The 21,163-nt window shown below is 36.3% G+C and overlaps 1 protein-coding gene across 8 annotated transcripts in view; it reads left to right on the forward strand.

Moving 5' to 3' along the window:
* Positions 1–21,163, forward strand: part of BAZ1A (bromodomain adjacent to zinc finger domain 1A) — a 196,055-nt gene that overhangs the window by 86,180 nt on the left and 88,712 nt on the right. For 7 of the 8 annotated variants that reach the window (XM_078151581.1, XM_078151579.1, XM_078151578.1 and 4 more), the window contains 2 exons: positions 8,225–8,503; positions 19,738–19,881. In XM_078151581.1, coding sequence (XP_078007707.1) covers positions 8,225–8,503; positions 19,738–19,881 — 423 coding nt within the window. The remainder of the gene's footprint in view (positions 1–8,224; positions 8,504–19,737; positions 19,882–21,163) is intronic. The other variant, XM_078151583.1, reaches the window with a different exon arrangement.

A 21,163-nucleotide genomic window follows, 5' to 3' on the forward strand; every position in this document is an offset into this window, starting at 1 on the left:
CACTGAAGCTTCTTGAGCAGGTAAGTGACATGATCAGGCCTATGTTTTAGGGATATCTCTTTGGTGATGGAGAAGGGACAGAATTGAATAGAGGGCCCCACCCCCATTAGGAGGCCCTGGCAATAATCTAGGACAGAAAGATGATAGATTAGGTATGAGAGATGTTATGGAAGTAGAATTGACAATACTTAGCAAATGATTAGATATGTGGAGTGAGATTAAAAAGTTGAGGAGACTTTTGAATGTAATGTTTGGAGGTGCCCTCAACAGAAATGGGGAATTTTTGGAAGAGGAGGAGTGAGGTGGGGGGAAGATAAACTGGATGTATTTGAGTTTCGGATGTATTAAGTTTTAAATTTCTATGGTGTATATGATTTAAGATGCAATTCTGGGGAAGAGAAATGAATTCTAGACATGTAGATTTGGGAATCATTTGCTTAGAAATGATAGTTGAATCCAAAGGAACTGATGAAATGATGAAACTAGAGTGAAGAGAGAAGGGGGTTTAAGGGAGGGTGTGGGACACAGCCCTGGAGAATATCCACATGTAAGGGTTTGTTGGACACAAATCATGACCCATCTTGGGAAATTAAGAAGGATTGGTCATGATACATAGGAAAAGAACCATAATTGAGTAGTGTGAACACGGGGAAAGTGTGGTCAGCTGTGGCAGATGTAGTCAGGCATTGTATTTAGTGATAGATGATCCTGGTAACTAGATAGCTTTCAGCTCCTAGAAACTCTAAAATTCTTTCGTATTTTTTTTTTACAGGCTTGTATCCCATTTCCATTGAGACAGTTTCACTAGCCCTTGCTTCCTAAATGTCATCTTTTGTACTAAATAACCATAGATATAGTGAATGAAATTGTGATTTCATTGATATAGGGAGCTCCAGGTGAGGTCCATGATCTGCAACTTAGGCTGGTCCTGGCACCTTCTTTGTAGTTTATACTTTTCATCTGATTTATTTGTTGAAAAACTAAATTAAAAAAGGAATTGGGGTGTGTGATGTATTTGCTTGGACCAGTCTCAAAAATCTACTCAAAAGGGCTTTAAAAATTGGAGAGGTAGGGGGAAAATAGCCTAGGTAAAAATCTACCAAGCTAAGATATTCATGGAGAGTAGTCACACCCTAGGAGGAAGAAGAGCAGTAGTGATGCTCACAAAATGCACAGGAAGTAAAGTCAAAGGATGATTCAGAAAACCCATGGCTTTAGATATATCTCTGCAGTAGTTAACACACAAAGGAATTACAGGCAAGATGATCTAGAAATCTAATGTGAAGATGCGAACTTGACCTTAGCTATCAGAGACTTGTTAGAATCAAACACATAAGTATAATATGGTTCTGGATGGATTTTAAAAGAGAAAATAGGAGGGGGGAAAAGTAGGTAGGTAGTAGAGTAGCAAGCATATTATATACATTAACACTCTGTGCTCATTTGAAGAAATCCAAGAACTGGGGAAGGTTTCAGGAGTCATGGTAGAGAGAATTTGGGTAAAGATTGGTAGAAGCAGAAACTGAAGTAATACCGTAATTGGAATATACTATAGATTACTTAGAGAAAAATAGAAAATAGTTTAGTAGATAGATCACAAGCCTGGCTCAGGCACATATAGTAGTGATGGGAACCTTGTGATCTGCTGAATGTCTCTATCTGCCCAAAGCTGGGGCAGCTAACAGTTTATTAATTTTACCATTATGATTTTTCTCTTACAAACAATGGGGAGATCCTCCAGGGGGAAATTTTATTCTGTATGTGATAGGAGCAAATTTTGGTTGCTGGGGTGGAAATGACGTGAAGCTTTTTGAGAAGTGACTATTATTTCACTGTGGAATTTGTGGTGGAGTCCAGCAGTGGTTCTCAAAGTATGGTCCAAAGACCCATGAGGAAAGGGGTGGTCTGTGAGGTCAAAATTATTTTCATAGTAATGCTTCGATGTTTTAATTTCTAATATGGTAAATATCAACAGATATAATGCACACTAAAATAAAGCTCTTTGAAGGGGAGTCCACATTAGTTTTTAAATTTTAAAAAGGGGTTCTGAGACCTAGAAGTTTGAGAATCACCTAGAGTAGAGGAAAACTGCACATTGTCTTGCATTTGGCTATATTTTGTTTTGGATCATGTGGATCAAAATTGTACAAAAGAATTCAGCTTGAGGATGGGGAAGCCCTTCTGAGTGAATTGATGGAAAGGCATCGACCAAGCCCATTTGAATATGTGCCAAACACTGTTGTAAGCATTTGGGATCAATTGAAAAAGCAGAGCTGGATCATCTTGCCCCCCCCTTGTGGGCTGACAATAAAATGGAGGCGATAACAGATAGAGAGAAATGGTGTTGGGGAGAGACAGCTTGGTTCAGAAAGTTGCAGAGGCGGTGAATGTGGTTACATAGTCAAGTCAACAAGCTTTAATTATACATCTACTAAGTGTCCCAGGTACAATTAAGATCATGGTCTCTGGCTTGGATTGCAAGAGGTATTTCTGGGCAAGATAAATCAAAAGCTTGTTTATCTGAGCCAATTGAGCCTTGGGTGGAGTCCTGTAGAAACAGGGGTATTGAAGATAAAGATAAAGGGAATATAAAGCCTAGTAATATATTAATATGTGAAAAAAATTAATGGTGTCAGAATTCCTCATTCATACCATTTAAATGAAAATTTTAATATAGTGTTATAGGAGGAAAAAATCCCAGCCTTTTTTTTTTTTGATCACCTAGACACACATTGTATTCAAGGTGTACCTGTAAAGACAGGTATACCCCTTTCAAAGTAATGCTTCTCCAACATGGCGAATTCAAATTTAATATTTACTATGTATTCAAATGCCTGACTAATTATTCAGTGGCTTTCATATTTATGCTTTTTCCTTCTATCCTGGCTCACTGTGACTGTACACAAGTACACACAGAGAAAGATTTAGGTGCCGAAGTATGGAATAGTAAATGGTAGTTCTGTGCTTTGGAGAGGCTGGTTCAAGTGTTGCCTCCGATGGATTCTGAGAGTGTGACCCTGGGAAAGCCAGTAGTTGTTGTTAGAAGGACTTTCCTGACACTTATTAGTCCTCTTATCCGTGGTCTGCGAACTTCTTTGGTCATGCATTCCTGTCAGCAAAAAGCTGGTGAGCTTGTACCACCTAGTATGTTTGTATTTACTTTTTAAAAAATTATGTACATCTACTGTTAAATAATTATGTGTATTTTAAAACTTATACTAAACAGGGATGAGATAAAGTTGAAAGAATATTTGATCTTTCTGCAGATAGAGAGCCACTGTAGTTTGAGTAGGGAAGTGATAAAGTCAGACTTGTGTTTTAGGAAAATTGCTTTGGCAGCTGTATAGGGGGTGGATTAGAGAAGAGGAACCTTGGGCAGTAAGACTGATTTTAATTAGGCTATTACAGTAGTCCAGGAGAAAGGTAATGAGGATCTGAACCAAAGTGGTGGTTGTGTAAGTATAGAATGCCAAGAAGGAAAGAAGGAAATAAATGTTTATCAAATAGTGCCTGCTGTGTGCCATGTACTGTGCTAAGGTCCTTTACAAAAATTATCTCATTTGATCCTCACAACAACCTTGGGAGGTGGGGACTATAGTTATTCCCATTTTACAGTTGAGGAAATTGAGGCAAATGGGTTAATTGAGTTGCTCAGGATCATATAACTTTTAAGTGTCTGAGGCCATATTTGAACTTGGGTCTTCCTTAGGCACAGCAACTTTCTTATCCACTATACCACGTACCAAGAAATGTGGAGGAAGAAACAACAATATATTTGGTAACTGACTGGATATATGGGTAAAGGAGATTGAGGAGTCAAATGTAAACTGAATGGGAGCATGTCAGTGTTTTCAGAAGAAATATGTTCAGAATAAGGGTAAGTTTGGGGGGAAAAAGATAATAAGAGCAACAATACATATTTTTAGACAATTTATAATCTTTCCTTGTCACTGCCCTTACCCCCATTGAACAAAAAATAAAATCCTCATAAACATGCATGGTTCACAGGCCATCTAGGTAGTGCATTGGTAGAGCACCAGCCCTGGAGTCAGGAGGACCTGAGTTCAAATCCAGCCTCAGATACATAAAACTCACTAACTATGTGACTCTGGGCAAGTCACTTAACCCCCAATTGCCTCCCCCCTCCAAAAAAAATGCATGGTTCAGCAAGAACATTGCCCATGCTTGAAAATGTGTGCTTCTTGCATTTTAGTTTTTATGACCTCACTGGCAGGAGGTGGATGTGTTGTTTTTCATCTTCAGTTTTTTGGATTTGTGATGCAGATTATTGCATTGATCAGAGTTCTAAAGTCTTTTAAAGTTGCTTTGTTCTGTAATGTAGTTGTTACCATATAAGTTGTTCTTCTAGTTCTCACTTCTGCCATTTCCCAATTTTTGACTACTAGGAATAGAATAGCTATGGATGTTTTTGTACATATACATTCTGTTCTTGATGACTGGGCCATACACAGCTGCACTAGCAATGCACTTAGTGTGCCTGTTTTCTTGTAGCTTCTCCAGCATTTGCTATTTTCCTCTTTTGATATTTTTGTTAGTGGAGTAAGTGTGAGATGAAGCCTCAAGGTTGTTTACATTTGTGTTTTTATAATACTCATTTAGAGCATTTTCACATGGTTGGTCATAGCTTGGGTTTCTTCCTTTGAAACTTCCTATTGGAGGAATGACTCTTAGTAAATTTATATCGTTTCCTTATATGTTGGATACCAGACATCTTTCAGAAGAATTTGTTGCAAAGGTTTTTTCACCCCCTCTTTTATCTCTTTCCCTCCTAATTTCAGCCACATTGGTTCTGTTTGTGCAAAATCTTTATATGATTAAAATTTCCTTTTTTAATCTTGTGTAATCCTCTCTACTTTTTAGTCATGAATTCTTCCCCCATCTATAGATCTGAAAGGTAATTTTGTCCTTGCTCCTCAAATGTTTTTATAATGTGATCCTTTATGGCTAGGTCATGTATCCATCGGGAGCTTCTCTTGGTATGTGGTATGAAGTATTGATCCAAACCTAATTTCCACCAGACTGCTGTCTAATTTTGATTTTCTAAGGAGTTTCTGTCAGATAGTGAGGTTCTCCTCCCCTCCTCCCACCCAATAATAGGTTTTTGGATGAATGGAAAACTGTGCTACTGTGTTTGCTTCTATATATGTTGGATAGCTAATCTATTCTACGGATTCCACATCTTTTTTCATCTGTACCAAATTGTTCAGCTTCTTACTTTTTGAACAGCTATACATATTGCAACCTATTTATGCATCCTAACCTGTGTGACTACTTCTGCCCCACCCAAAATGAAGGGGGAGGTGAGCCTCTTATTCATAGGTCACTTCCTCAGAGCCCTTGGAGAGGAGTACTATAGTCACGAAAAAGTGATCTGGAAATATCTTATGCGTTCCTCTTTATTATCCTCTTTATCTCCCCCCCCAATCATCGATATGGGCAGACCTATGTGTAAGTGATTTCTTTTCTCCTTTAATTTGTTTACCATGACACAATTGATGTCTTAAGTTTGTGCCCATTTGGAGGTTATTTTGCTACTCTGGGTAAAGTATTGATCTCTAGTTTCTGCCAAACTTCTGGCTGGTTTTTCTAGCACTTGGTATCAGGTTTGATGAGTTCTTACCCCCAAGTAGCTTCAGGTCTTTGGATTTATCAAATACTTTTCTGGGTTGTTTATCAAATGTTGTGCCCCTTTGTTCTGTGTATTGTGAACCTAGTCTGTTCTACTGATAAAATCTTTAACCAGTACATCATTTAGATGAATACTGCTTTGTAATAATAGTATAGGTTAGGATCTGGTACTTCTAAGGTCCTCTTTCTTCTTACTTTTTTGATTAATTCTTTTGAGGTTCTTGACCTTTTGTTTCTCTGAATGAATTTCTATATTATTTTTTTCTAGTTCCGTAAAGTAATCTTTTGATAGTTCTATTGGTTTGGTACTGAATGAGTAACTGAATAATTTAGTAGTATTATTTTTATTACATTGGTTCAGTCTACCCATGAGCAGTTAATATTTCTCTATTTAAGTCTATATTTCCACAAAGAGTGTTTTGTAGTTGTATTCACAAGTTTTCTGTGTGTCTTAGCAGATAGATTTCCAACTATTTTATACTTTCTGTAGTTAACTTTAAATGAAATTTCTCTTTTTCTGTTGCATTTGATTGGTAATATACAAAAATAATCATTTATATCTTGCAACTTATTAAAGTTTCAATATGTAGTTGGTTCTTGGGATCATCAGGTAAACCATATCATCTGTAAAAAGCTATAATTTTGTTTCCTCTTTGCCTATCCTCAATTATCCTCAATTTTTTTCCTTGTCTTATTGCTGTAGTTGGCATTTCTAGCACTATATCAAATAGTATTTATTTCCCTTTACATTTTAAATGCAGATTTCAATTGGTCACTGATTTTTTATTTTTTGTCTCTTCCATTGGCTGAGGCCTCCCCCCCCTTTTCCCAATACACAAAATTTGGCTTCATTGGAATTTCCTCAGTATTACTTTAAGCTTTTAGGTGGTGCAGGGGATAGAGCACTGGAGCTAGAGTCTTAAAGTCCTAAATTCAAATGTGGCCCCAGATACTTAGGAGGAGCAGTGGCAAGTCACTTAAGTAAACCTGTTTTCTTTAGTTTCCTATAAGATGTAGATCATAAAAGCGCTCACTGGGCTGTTGAGAGGACCAAATGGGATACTATTTTAAAGTCCTCAGCACAGTTCCTGGTATGGATTATTCCCTCTCCCTGCCCCTTCTCCCTTTCTATTTCACTATGTATTTGCTTTTCCTCTTAGAAGGAATACTATTCCTAGGGATAATTAGTGCACATTTACTATATTGGGAAAATTTTTTTTCCTTGGTAAAGAGGATAGAGAAAATAGAAGCACCATCTGTGGGGAATATGAACTGTTCTGTGTAGTATCTTCTATGGAGTGGTACTGTGATTGGCATAGTGGGAGGAATGGGAGAACACATTTTATCAGCACTTGTAATTCATAGCTTACAACTTGTTTTTTTTTCTTCTGGAACAGAAGTTCAATTAATTGTAAGCCTCAAAGAAGAAAGCAAAGTTGATTTTATTTTTAGATTTTGACTTTTGCGGGGGAGGGGGCTGAGGGAGTGGAAAGTGAAGGAGGAGGAACTGGACTTGTGATTTTTTGGTGTTGGAAACTCTACCTCTGCTGCTCAGCAACTTGGAGTCATTGAGCCTTGTCCCAAAGGCTCTGGGTGGTGGTTGATTTTGCTAGGGGCATATAAAGCCAGTTTGTGTCAAAAGTCAGGACTTGAACTCGAGTCTTCTTGGTTTGAGCTGTCCTGATTGATGAGGGAGTAAAAACTTTATTTATCAGATCCCAGGCCTCATGTTTAATTTTTCATCCGTTCTGCTGTCTACATTTGGCTTGATATATGATCTGATTTGATATCTGCTCTGTAGCTGTCCCTATTGCAGCACCTGGATCAGACTTCTTTTCCCTCCCATGGGAGAGTTAGTCTGCTCAATTTTGAATCTTGTTAGCTTGGGGCTGATTGGTCCTGGTTGGTAAATGAATTGAGTAAGTGAAAACTTCTATAATCCACTGCATACGACTAATGATATTTCAAATGTCATTTACCCTGGGCATCTCATTCTTGTCCTGACTCTCACTCTGGGCCTTCCCCTCTAGCCCCCATCTTCTTACTCTCGGAATAGTAACAAAATCAAACCTTTGTTCCTGGAAAGAATGTGATAATTGTCACTTAGGAGCAGTCCTCAAACCAAAGCTGCATTCTTTGGTTATCACTCTCTTTATATATTGTCTTCCTCCTGTTAGAATGTAAGCTTCTTGAGAAGGGAGTGTCTCTTTTTTGTATATTTGGTACCAGTTCCTGGCACAGTGCCTAGTATAGGTGCTTAATACATACTTACTTATTTGTGACTTGTTAACTCCAAGGCAGTTTTCTAGCTATGGTTCATTGACTCCTAGATGGTCTCAATGTTGTTGAATTTGTGATTTATAATATTATAGCACGTATGATCAAGTTCTGATTATGAATAGTTGGATTTATTGTAGGTAGAAACTGTTAAGTTCTGGGGAAAAAAAACTGAATTGTTAAAGTTTAGATTTATCTGTCTCTAAATACTTTTGCCCCAGAGGTAGCATAGTATATATTGCTAAAATGAATCTGTTTGTGGAATTCTGGGTAATTTCTTTCTTTTTTTAAATTGCAGTGATTTTTTTGAACGAACTATTCTGTGTAATAGTCTTGTGTGGAGCTGTGCTGTGACTGGCAAACCTGGACTCACCTATCAGGAGGCTCTTGAATCAGAAAAAAAAGCAAGACAGAATCTTCAGAGTTTTCCAGAACCACTAGTAATTCCAGTTTTGTACTTGACTACCCTTACCCATCGCTCGAGACTGCATGAAATTTGTGATGATGTCTTCGTTTATATCAAGGATCGATATTTTGTTGGAGAAATTGTTGAAGTAGTTAGGAGCAATGGTGCAAGGTAAAGCATTTTGGGTGTAAATATTTCTAAATTGTATATTCTTTCTGTACGTTATGCTTAGTGTTGTAGCTTGTAGTTGGCACTTGATAAATGCTTGTTTATTATCCATTAAATTCGGTAAACTTTAATTTGCACTCATATGTTGGGTCAAATTTTTCTTCATCTATAAAGAGTGTTTTTTTCCTTATTTATTTGACCAGATTCCTTATGGGACCCTGAGAGTTTCATCCAAATCATATGATTTGTCTGCAAGAAAACAGGAAGATTTTGCCATTTAGTGACAATGTTTAGTGCCATTATATATATAAATTTATTTAATTTTGAATTAAGTTTGTCTTAATAGTTCCTTAATAAATTTGGAAATCTTGAATTTTTTATAAATACAATGGATAGTCAAATAGGGGCATCTTTTCAATTTGTGTTTAAAAACTTTTTTAGCAAGGTTTTTTTTTTGATAAAAAAGTATTTGATAAACTGTAGTTTTATTAATAACTAACATTTAAATTGGCCTTTAAGATTTACAGAGCACCTTGCCGTGTATTCTTATTTGATCCTCACAGTAACACTATATGAAATAGGTGCCATTGTTATCATCCCTCTATTATAGAATAGATGAAACTGATACTGATTTAGAGGTTAAGTGATTTGCATAGCTAAGTATCTGAGGCTGCATTTGAACTTGGGCCTTCCTGACTCGTAGGTCCAGTGCTCTATGTTCACTGGATCACTTGAATGCCTCTTGTTAGTGACTGTTCTAAATAGAGGTTTGCCAACCAAAAAAATTTGGAGTCACTGCATAATGGCTATTCAGACTTGTTAAGAATTTTTTAAGAAATAGTGAAGTATACTTATGAAATTAATTTTGACTACAGCTTTTTTACTTAGTTAACAAGCACTTACTGAGTACCTGCTTTATGTATTATAATAGGTAATAGAAGCAACCCTTGGAATTTTTTCCTGTTGAAGAGCTATTATGTTTTTAAAAACTTGACATTTAGTGAAATGAATGGTTGATGAAAGTTAACCATTCAGTCACGAAGCTTAAGTTTTAATTTATGAGGAATATCCTTTTAATTAGTAGTTTCTCTGTACTGTCTGGGGAAAAAAGTAATTTTCCGGATAATGAACTGAATTTAAATTCTAAAATGCTGGACCTAAATCTTTTTTAAAAATTTATTTTTGGTTTTCAACATTCACTTCCATAAAGCCTTTGAATTTTAAATTTTCTCCCCATCCCTTCTTCGCCTCCCCTGACCCCAAAACAACATGCAGTCTGATGCAGTCTGATATAGGCTCTATATATACATTCATATTAAACATTTTTTTTTCACATTAGTCATATTGTAAAGAAGAATTAGAACGAATGGGAGGAGCCACAAGAAAGAAACAAAACAATTACCAAAAAGAGAGCAAACAGTATGCTTCGATCTCCATTCAGACTCCATAGTTCTTTCTCTGGGTGTGGGCAGCGTTTTCCATCATGAGTCTTTGGAGTTGTCCTAGTTCTTGCATTGCTGAGAAAAGCCAGGTCTGTGTAAGTTAGTAATCGCCCAATGTGGCAGTTACTGTATACAGTATTCTGGTTTTGCTCACTTCACTCGGCAATAGTTCCTATAAGTCTTTCCAGGTTTTTCTGAAGTCCGCCTGCTCATCATTTCTTACAGCACATTTTTTATAGTATTCCATTACTTTCATATACCACAACTTGTTCAGCCATTCCCCAATTGATAGGTATCCCCTCAATTTCCAATTCTTTGCCACCACAAATAGAGCTGCTATAAATATTTTTGTACATGTGAGTCCTTTTCCCGTTGTATGATCTCTTTGGGATACAGACCTAGAAGTGGTATTGCTGGGTCAAAGGATATGCACGGTTTGATAGCCGTTTGGGCATAGTTCCAAATTGCTCTCCAGAATGGCCGGATCATCTTAGAAAGCTAGTAATTTTATTTACATAATTATATTAATTACATAAAGCTAATAAGGATTGTAATTTGTTAGAGGGCGGTATTGGATTTTTTATTTGTTCATTCTCGCTTCATTACTTAGGTCCTTGCAGCAGAAACTTTGATTGAATATTTTAAAATGGTGGCAAGGGAATCAGTGATACAGGTAGAGCTCCTGTTTAATTTTTGTGCTTCAGTCCCCATGAGTTAATGATGCTCATGTGATAGTAGTTAGATTTCAGGCTTTTCCAGAAATACTTGCAAAGATCATAGAGTCTCATTTTTGATGACATATAAATTATTTTGAAGGGTGATAATATGATGAACTTTAGAAAATTTACTTGGCAGCTAGAATTTTAGTATCTTGTTTGGATATTGTTTTCTAGATGAACATTTTAGAAATTGAAAAGTTCAGAAGTTTAAAAATTTAATAATTTAAATGTAACTCTTTAGGAATTTGTAACCATTTATGATAGTTCACATTTTATAGACTCCTTTATAATTTATAGGACATTTTCTTTTACAGCAGCTTTAAAGTAGATTGTACATATGTTATTCACATCAGTTTATAGATGAGGAAGCTAAAGTTCGGAAGTTAAGTGACTTGATTAAAAATTGAGTAACTTGAGTTTAGTCATTGTTTCAAAAAAGTCTTAGCTCAATAGAAATTTAAAAACATTGTTTTTAAGTGCTTATATTCTTATTCTTAACGTTTTTACTTTGCTACCAAGTTATTCTAGATTTTCTTCCTTTCCGTTCCACTATTAATTATGTAGTAAACCACTTCTGTTAAAAACACATCTTGTCTTGTATCTACCTGTAAGTCTAGATTTATGCTAAGTGAAAAGTGACTTTGAGAACATGCTTGAGCATACTTTGGTTTAAAAGTACAATTAACTTCAGCCACATTGGACCCATTCCTTGAGCCTCTCACATTTAAAAAAATGAGGCCTGGTGCTTTTGGGGGGCAAATTTTTACTCTGAGACTGTTTGGCTGTGTTCTGAAGCAAATGGTGGTGGGGTTATATGTGGGATTTGTTTTTGCTGCGACATTGTGCTGTATAGGATTATAAATACCTAGCTGACAACTTAGTTGCTTGGTAGGTGATCTATGAAAAGAAGATTGGGAATGCAACATAAGAAGGGGTTTTGAGGGACTAAGACCAAATTGAAATTCATTTAAATTCAACAGAAATGTTATTAAGTACCCACTATGTGCAGGAAATTGACAAACAAGAACATCTTGTCCGATGGTGAGAAGCCTATATTTCAGTTTCACTTGTCTGTTGATGATAATCAAAGAGGTGTCAAGGAAAGTTCTTTGGGTAGAATTTTCCAGAAAGCGGGTAGGATTTTGGCATTGTCATGCCTCATTGAGGAGAGAAAGATGTTCTTTGGCTCCAGTGAATCAAATACGTTTATGTAGTTAGTAAAAAGTGGGTTCTTTTATTACTTCTAGTAGTTTGTGTTACGGTATTGTTTGCTTCAAGCCCTGTCACATTGCAGAACTTCCTAAAATGGGATCCACAAAGAAAGAAGAAATAAGCGCAGTAAGAATTCCAAATGCCCAGACTCAGTGCAGCCCATAAAGCTGGTCCGTCCATAGCAATGAACTGAGCCCAGAATTGATCAGGAGGTGAGCGGGCTAAATTGCATTCGAAAAATTATGTAGTGCTTTGAATGACTTCAAGCTTTTCTCTAAAAGAAAAGCACCTATCTTCTTTTTATTTTTTTTAACTTTATTTTTTTCTAATGATCAAACATTTTATTTTTTTCTTCCACTCACCTACCCCCCGCTCACTGGAAAGAAAGAAAGGAAAAAAGAAAGAATCCTTATATCTCATAAGCATAGTTAAGCAAAACAAATTTACATTGACCATGTCATAAATGTTTCTTATTCTGAATATTAGTCCGTCATCTTTCTGTCACGAGGTGGGAAACATTCAGTTTCGATAAATCATGGTTATAGTTTTTGTATGTATCTTGATAGGTTGAACTTGTACGTATTTTATAATTCCTGCTGCTCTGCCATCTGAGGCTTTTGCTTGTGGGTGTTTGGGAGTCATTTTCTTCAGCAATTTTGCCTTGAGTATCCCTGCCGCCATAAAAACTGATTGTGGTGGGGCTCATTATTCCAGCCTCTTTCCTGACTTTGCACTTGATGTTTGGGTTGTGCTCTGCTGCCACGCTTCTGGAAGGAAGGTCTAGGCTGGTCCTGTTGCTACTTTCTTGGTATATTAGGTGTTGTACTGTTCCAGGATGTCAGGGCCAGCCTGTGGACCTGTAAGCTGTTAGTGTTTCCAAAGTGGTCTGAATGAGGGGAAAATCTGATCTCACCCACATCGTTTGGTCCCAGCTCTGCTGATTCTTGATGTGGGTTTGGGTTTAGTAGCCCATCAGTCAGTGGGAAAGCTCTTTTGGTTCGAATTTGGCAGCACTACACATTCCCCTTTGATCTGGGAGTCCTCTGCTGCAGCCTGGGCTAACTGCTGAAAGTTGAGACCCTGTTCCGAGTCTAGGGTCTGAGATCTGCCACCACCACTGCTGCTTCTGCCGGCTTCTGAACTTCCTGCTTTCTTATTTCATTCTCCCTATTTAGAAATACCACACTCCTGCTTAGGTCTGCCCTGAATTCATATGTCCCAGAACTTGGTAGTGAGGAACAAAGCTTTGAGTTCACAGCTATTGCACCTGGATTTAGTAGACCCCTTGTATAGTTCTGAGACCTCCTGCTCTAGTGCACAGACTCTCCTTGGGTGCTGAGTGCTTCTGACCTGACTCCATTCCAGTTGTCTGCAGCCCTCCTTGTCTCTCTCCTTAACTTAATTGAATTGACTTTTTCTAGATTTCCCCATTAGGATTTGGTCTATTGTGTTTTCTAGATCTGTTTCAAGGAGTTTGTGGATGGAATCTCACCACATTGCTTTCTACCATTCCATTATCTTGGCTCTGTCCCCTGGTCCAGTGATTCTTAAGTTATCGCTTTTATCTCTTTTCCAGGTCAGTTGCTTTTGCTATGAGATACCTCATATTCTCTTCCATGTTTTGATTTTGTTTTAATATTTCTTGATGTCTCTAGCTTCTCTTTGGTCATTTATAATTTTCCAGGAATTATTTTCATGGGCAAAGTTTTTGTACCTTCTGTTCAGATGTGTTAATTTTACTTCATGTCTTTCTTCTATGGTTCTTATTTGTTTTTTAAAATCATTTTTTCACTTTAAAAAAATTCTAGCAATTCTAGTTGGATTTGTGCCCAAAGCTGGAGTCTTTGCTTGTAGAAATTTTTGAATCATTTGCTTTTTTTTGAGTTTGTGTATCGACCTTCCTCTCACTATAACAGCTCTTTATGGTGGGATTCTTTTTTTTAAGTTTGCTCATTCTTCAAGCCTATTCCTTAACTTTGGACTTTATATTAAGGCTTGGCTCTGTGTGCTTTTGAAGTGAATATCTTTTTGGAGATTCTGTCCTCATTTGTCTCCTTCTACTATTTTCATAGCTCAGGCATGCTTTCTGTGTTCTCAAAGTGATATGATCTAGGGCAAGTCTACTCTCTGCTCTTCTAGTCTGAGGTCTGCAAGTTCTTGATCCAGATGTGGGTCTGTCATCTTATCTTTGGTTGGGAGTTTCAGTAGATTGCTACTACTGCTTTGTATTTCTTAGACTTCTGCCTTGTTTTTTTTGACTGCAGTATTATTCCATCCTTAGCAGGAGGCTAGAACTGAATCCATTATCTGCTCCTGGGTTTAGCTACACAGTTACTGTTTTTGCTTCTGGAATTTGCTTCTTACTCAGTATACATCGAGGGCCCCACTAGGGACAACTGCTCTGGAACTTCTCTACTCTGAATCTATGACCCGGAACTGGGTCACAAGGGACAGAGTTGCCAGGTGGCACCTGTTTCTGTGTACTCTGCCCTAGTTCAGGGATTCCCTGGCATCTTTGCCTGGCCTGGTGCTTCTTGCCCTGCTGTCTTTAAGTCCTCGGGTGCTGGCATCCTCTGTGTGGTCTGCTGTCTAAACCCAGTCGTCAGTGTCTACAGATCTTTGTCTCCCTAAGTTGCCTTGGGCTGGAAAAAATGATTATTTCTGCATCAGAATTCTGTCTGGTGCTTTTTTTAGATCATTCTTGGGTAGGTTTGATGGGAAAGCTAGTCTATGCTTATCCCTCTTGCCTTTGCCATCTTGACTTAAGAGCTATGTCTTTCTCATATTTCTTTGGAGTAATGTTCATTCTTTTTGTTTGTTTGTGTTTTTTTGGTTTTTTAGGTAATTGGGGTTAAGTGACTTGCCCAGGGTCACACAGCTAGTAAGTGTCAAGTGTTTGGTCTGAGGCCAGATTTGAACTCAGGTCCCCCTGACTTCAGGGTCGGTGCTCTATACACTGCGCCACCTAGCTGCCTCCAAGTAATGTTCATTCTTAAAAAACTGTAGAATTAACACAAGAAAGAGAGTGAATCACATGCATGACAGAGCTAAGTAAAAGTGGGAAAAACAGCTTAATCGAGTTTGAATCTGGTCAGACTCAGAGTTCTTAGCTTCGTGTTAATAGAAGTACAAACCTAACATCCGACACAGGCATAAAATGAAACTATATCAGAGTTATTGTTTGCTTCAAATAATTCACATCCTATTCTACGTTCCAATAGAGAAAGAAGTTTTCTTCTTTGTACACCACCCCCATCCTTATCCCTTTGTCTCCCATACACATATACAGGAGTGTTAGGAGAAGCTTCAAGAATGAAATCTTGCACACTAATTATAGATGATTCCAATGATATAGGAGAATAAGAATTACTTAAGAAACCATTTTCTCTGTGTAGAGACTTACTCAGATTTCAAAATTACTTTTGTTGTGATCTTTAAAAAAACTTATTTTAGGACCCCTGTTTAGGGTGATTTTGGGGACATAATTTGTAGGAAAGAGAAAGTAGTGCTACTCCCAATGAATTTTGCTTCTCTGCCTAATAAACTTTTGGGACAGACACTCATTCTCTTTTGTTTTTATGTTTATAGAACCTAGAACAGTGCCTGACAAACTGGCTTAGTGCTTTCTATATAATAATGCTTTGGCACATAATAATGTTTGTAGGTTGATATTTCTCAACAAAGGAGAAAGATCTGATGATTGAGAATGTTGGAGCAAAAATGGCTGACAGGAAATTGAAACCCAAGATAAGTGAGGAAATAGTCAGAAACCCCTAGCTAACCTCAGTGAAATCCCTTGGTCAGATGAACTGTGTTTCAAGGTATTAGAAAAAACTTGCGTACAGTTTTTGAACTGCTTTTCATGATCTCAGAAGAGTTATAGAAGTGGTATTGCAGAAATCAGTGAAGGACAGAGTCTGATTTTTGAAAAAAGAGAAAATACAATAGATATTAAAATGATTGGTGAGCTTAAGATCAGTTGTTTGTAAAGACCTGAGGCTTTTGTTTTGTTTATTTTTAAAAATGTCTTGTACCTTTTGTCTTTGTATCATAGTCATTTAGCTTCCATTCCAGAGTGATTTCTGCCTTGTGACCAAATAAACCCGAAACACCTAACCAAAAATGAAATTTGATAAAATGATTTAATTTGACAATTATACGTATTCTTTCTTAGTAGGCTTTCATCTCTTGCTTTTGAGTGGGGAGGCATGTTTCATTATCTGATCTCCAGGACTTTGATTGATTTTTCATCTTACTTAGAATTTGACTTTTGTTTGTTACCTTTTCATTTGAATTGTTATATTCGTTGTGCATGTTCTCTTTGTATTAGTTGATATAAATTGTCCTGTATTTCTCTAGATTCCTCAGTTTTTGGCCTCTTGCTGCACTGTACTATTTTAATGCATGCACATACCATAATTTGTTTAGCTCTTTGCCATTCTGTGGGCACCCATTCTATGCAGAATGCAAGTATGAATATTGAAGGTGTGAATGCGCATATATGTGTGTGTGTGTGTGTGTGTGTGTGTGTGTGTGTGTGTGTGTGTGTGTGTGTGTGTGTGTATGTATAATAGATCATCTAGATGGTGCAAGGAATAAAATGTTGGAGTTTTAGCCAAGAAGACCTGAGTTCAAATCCTGTCTCAGACATTTACTAGATATGTGACCTATGGGTGAATTATTTAATCTCTTTTAGCCTCAATTGTATTTCCTCTTCTGTAAAATGATTGCACTTACCTTATAGGGATGTTTATAAGGATTCAGTAAGATAACATTTTAGTGAAGCACTTTGTGAATCTTAAAGCTGCTATTACTTTTTTCTTACTTTCATTTTTTTGAAGTATATGCCAAGTTGTAGACTGGCTAGGTTGAAAGGTATGGACAATTGAATCACTTTTTATGTAATTTCAAAATGATACCTACAATGGCTAAATCATTTTACAATTTCTTCATAAAACTGATTTAAATTTTTTAAGGTAATTTAAGATAAAAACTTAATCATCAGCAATAAACAATTTTAAAAAATAAAATCTTACACTAAACTCCTAATGCCTAATTAAGGCACAGCCAAAGGAATTAACAGAGGATAAACTCTATTCTGTGTCCCTTTCCAGTGCTGCCCTCTTTTGGCTCTAAAATAAAAATGAAAGGCTGGTTTGTACATATTTTAGAAAGGAAAGAATTAGTGAGTGAGTTTTGCTTAGAGATGGGAGAGACTTTGGTTTGAATTATGCTGCTATAGGCTTCTTTGAGCCTCACTTGCCTCATCTATAGAATAGGTCTGTGTTTTCATTACTATAGAGATTTTTCCCAGGTGAAGATACTTGTTCTGCCAAGGAGAGCTGGTATCTCCTTGGCAATTTGGAGAGTTGTTTGTCACTTAGAGGTTAAATGACTTGCCCAGAGATAACACAGCCAGTATATCTCGGAGAAGGGACTGGAACCCAAATCTTTCTGTCTTTGAGGTCAGATCTCTAACCACTGTACATGCTGCCTCATTCATAGAATATAATTGATATTATCTATCCTTGGGTTGTTCTGGGAATCGAGTGAGATAATACATGAAAGATGCTTTGTAAACCTTAAAGCTGTATTAATGTCATCTGTTGTTATTCCAAAAAAAAAAGCTGGTGAGGCTTTTTTGTTTTTGTTTTTGTTTTTTATTGGGGGAGTACTTTTCTAAAGAAAAATTTTTTTTTCTTTTGACTTCCATTTTGATATTTATTGTTTCTGGATTCACTGAATTCTGATTGCTCCATTCTAATCTTTAGGAAAGCCTGCCATTTGGGTAAAGTTTTCTGCCTTCTGTTCTAAGTTATTCATTGTTCCTCCATTTTTTCCCCCCTCCAGAATGCTGATTTAATTGTAATTTATTTTTTTTTTTTCTTCTTGTCATCGAGGTACTCTTTGTAGTCTTTGTGGCCAGGCCTGTCTGATGCTAACCTTAATTTCCTTGGCTCCTCCTCTCTTTTATTTCCCCATCAAAAAAAATATCAACAACCTGCCTCCCTCTCCCCCCCACCCCCACCCCCACCCCAGAACCCAACTGGCTTTTAGTTTCCCAGAGACAGTGCTATTAGGCATTGGACCTGTGCTTGTGCGAACTTTGATGTTGGGATCCCTCTCTCGTTGCTGATAGGCTGCCTTTCTGTGCAGTCCCATACTGCTTGAATACATTTACTGTTTCTCTTTAAGCTTTTTGGTCACTTTTTGATCACTGCCCTTTTTGGATCTTTGCAGAAGTGTATGTAGAACTAAGCTCCTCTAGGTATCCATTTTAACTGGAAATAGCAGATATTTTCAAGTTACTTGAGGATGGGAACACTTTTATTTTTTTGGGTTTTTTTCATCCCTTAGTGCCTCACCCTACTGATTTCCCATAAATTAGCAGTGCATTGGACAATCTTCATCTTATGTGTAAGGATACTAGAAGAGAAAGGTAGATTAGATGAACAGAGTTAAGTAGGTTGAAAACACGAGAGTATGCTGGAGTCTATAGATAGAGTGCTAGACTGAGAATCAGAAAGACCTAGGTTCAAATGCTACCTGAGACCTATCAGCTATATTTTTCTTCCCAGCTCCCTCTCCTCGAGCAACTTTTTATGTATTTTCTACCTCTATTAGAAGTTAAACTCCTTGAGTGTCTATGCTGCTTGTGTATGTAATTCTAGCATTTAACACGGTGCCTTACTTAAGCTGCTCACGTAATCTCTCAACCTCACGTTCTCTAAAATGAGGATCATAATGACTGTAGCACTTCATAGTATTATGAGGCTCAAGAGAGATTTTATATTTGTGTGTGTGTGTGTATGTGTGTGTGTGTGTGTGTATGTGTATGTAGTGCCTTATAAAGTGTTATATAATTTCCAGTTATTGATCACTGGTTGGATAATAGGACTTAAAGTTTGAGTGCTGTGGTATTAATCCAGATCTGATCTGTTACATACCTAAAAAATAAAATTAAATTTCTTTTAAAGGGAAAAAACAACCTCCATTCAGTGCACAATGAAAAATAATTTTACAAAATACGGTGTATAAAAATGCATATACTTGTGAAAGTTTTTCTCATATTCTTCCAAACCACCAGTGATCCTTTTTATTATTTTATGTAAAAGTATAATTGAAGACTAAAATTATGCTTTAGGAAAATGTGTAGCCCATATTTGGACACCAATGTTGAGTTAAAGTTGGATTAAATAGTATTAATATAACTGAACTTGGGGGGAAAGGTGTCCTTCGTTTTTATGATTATACCAACTATTCATGGAATGTATTTTTTTTTTGTTATTATTTCCTTGTTATAGTGGACCAGATGGAGATTTTTTTTTTGGGAGGTGGGTCATGTTCTTTACTAATTTAAATGCTTATGGTAAAAAGTTTAATTTCTTCATGACTGACATAGCTGAATTTCCAAATTTACATTTAATGTGGATAAGGTAATAAGCTAGATTGCATCCTGAAAACATTGGGTGTGAAAGTAATTCTTATCCTTATGAAAGATTTCAGTAATTTCATCTTTTTTTTTTAAAAAAGTACACGCTTTTGTGATCCTGTTCTTGAGGCTTGTTAAAAAGCTTGAAAGGCATCAGTATGTCAGAGGTGTTAGAAATTTAATACTGTCAATCAGTTAAATGTTCATCTGTGATAGAAAGATCCATGAAAACATATGTTTAGATACATGTGGATAATATTTTTCAGTTTTTTGCCTGTGATTATTACCTAAATTGACAATACAGTTTCTTCATTTTAGTAATTAGTTGCTTCATTCACCCATTGTATCTATATAACTCAGTGTCCATAGAGTGTTTCAACATAAACTAAAATCAAATGAGTTTTTGTTTCAAAATATGTTGTTATATTTCAGATTACAGTGTAAAATATTGGAAGCTATCTCTCCGTCACATCTCAATGGGATTACTAATGGACATATCAGCAGTACAGATGGAGAAACAATTATCATCAGTGATAGTGATGAATCAGAAACACACAACAGTTCACCACAAAATGGGTAAATTAAGATTTTTATTAAAATTTATATAAAACTAAAGCAGACAAATGCTTCATTGAATGAAATTGTTTATTTTAGTGAAATACTTGGCATTCTAACTAGTTAAATAGTATGCTCAACAGATACATTGGTGTTTGAATTTTTTAAACTGATACTTAAATAGTAAAAAACTAACATAGAAATAGTTTACAATAAGAAACATTTCATATAGAATATTCTCTTGCTTGATAATTTCTTATGATTTGTGATTTGTCAATTATCATTTAATACATGCTACTAACAAGCTAGCTATTCTAGTATTTTTGTGAATATGTTTGTGAATATTTTGAATACATAGGAAAAAAATTTTTATTTCATATACACAGGAAATATTTTTTCTTTTAAAAATGAAATAAAGTCTCATTTTTGAAGACTAAACACTGGCAGAATTGGGTAAATCACTTTACTTTGAGCCTCATTTTTCTCAAATTTAAAATTAGGGAGCTGGACTTATTCTAAAAACTCTATAGCTTTTTAATAGAATTCCACTGAAATTCTATAGCTTTTCTAGCTCTAGACATGCAGCAGTTATATGATTCTCAAAGTTTATTGTCAGATGGTTGGGGGAGAAAAATATATTGGAAACTAGTGCTGTGTATTAAACTGGTTTAATTGTCCTCAGGAATTAGACATTGTTGATAACTGAGCTTTCTTTTACCTATAAAAGATATATATGTATCTGTATCTTATATCTTACTATAAGGTATGTAACTTCTGTAAGATACATATGTATATGGCTTGATGATGCTTAAGCAGTCCCTTATTGTTTACTATTAAAATTGTAAAAAACATGGGGCTTCCCTAAAAGAAGGAGATGGGAAAGAAGGAAGTGAGGAAGTAAGCATTCATATAGTGCCTACTATGGGCCAGGCACTGTACCAAGTAAGCATTTTACAAATATTATCTCATAGTAGTCCTGCAGCATAGAGGTTGTTATTATCCCTATTTTGTAGATTAGGAAGGTGAGGCAGACAGAGATTAAGTAATTTGCCAAACTAGTAAATGTCTGAGCCTCTGCACTCTATCTGCTGCATCAAATGTGTATAGAAATATATAAATACTTTACAATTATAGATTCATTTTATATCATTGAAAACCTGTCAGTGTTTTCATCTGAAACAGGTAAAACTGATTCAGACTGATTTTAAAGGATTGAGAGGGGATTAAACCCTAATATCTTAATGACTGTCATCTCTAACTAGTAATAATAGCTGTTGTCACATAATAATGGTGATTGTGCAAG

This window comes from Phascolarctos cinereus, unplaced genomic scaffold, assembly GCF_003287225.1.
Source record: "Phascolarctos cinereus isolate Bilbo 61053 unplaced genomic scaffold, phaCin_HiC Scaffold_3;HRSCAF=262, whole genome shotgun sequence".
In the NCBI taxonomy this organism is placed as follows: domain Eukaryota; kingdom Metazoa; phylum Chordata; class Mammalia; order Diprotodontia; family Phascolarctidae; genus Phascolarctos; species Phascolarctos cinereus.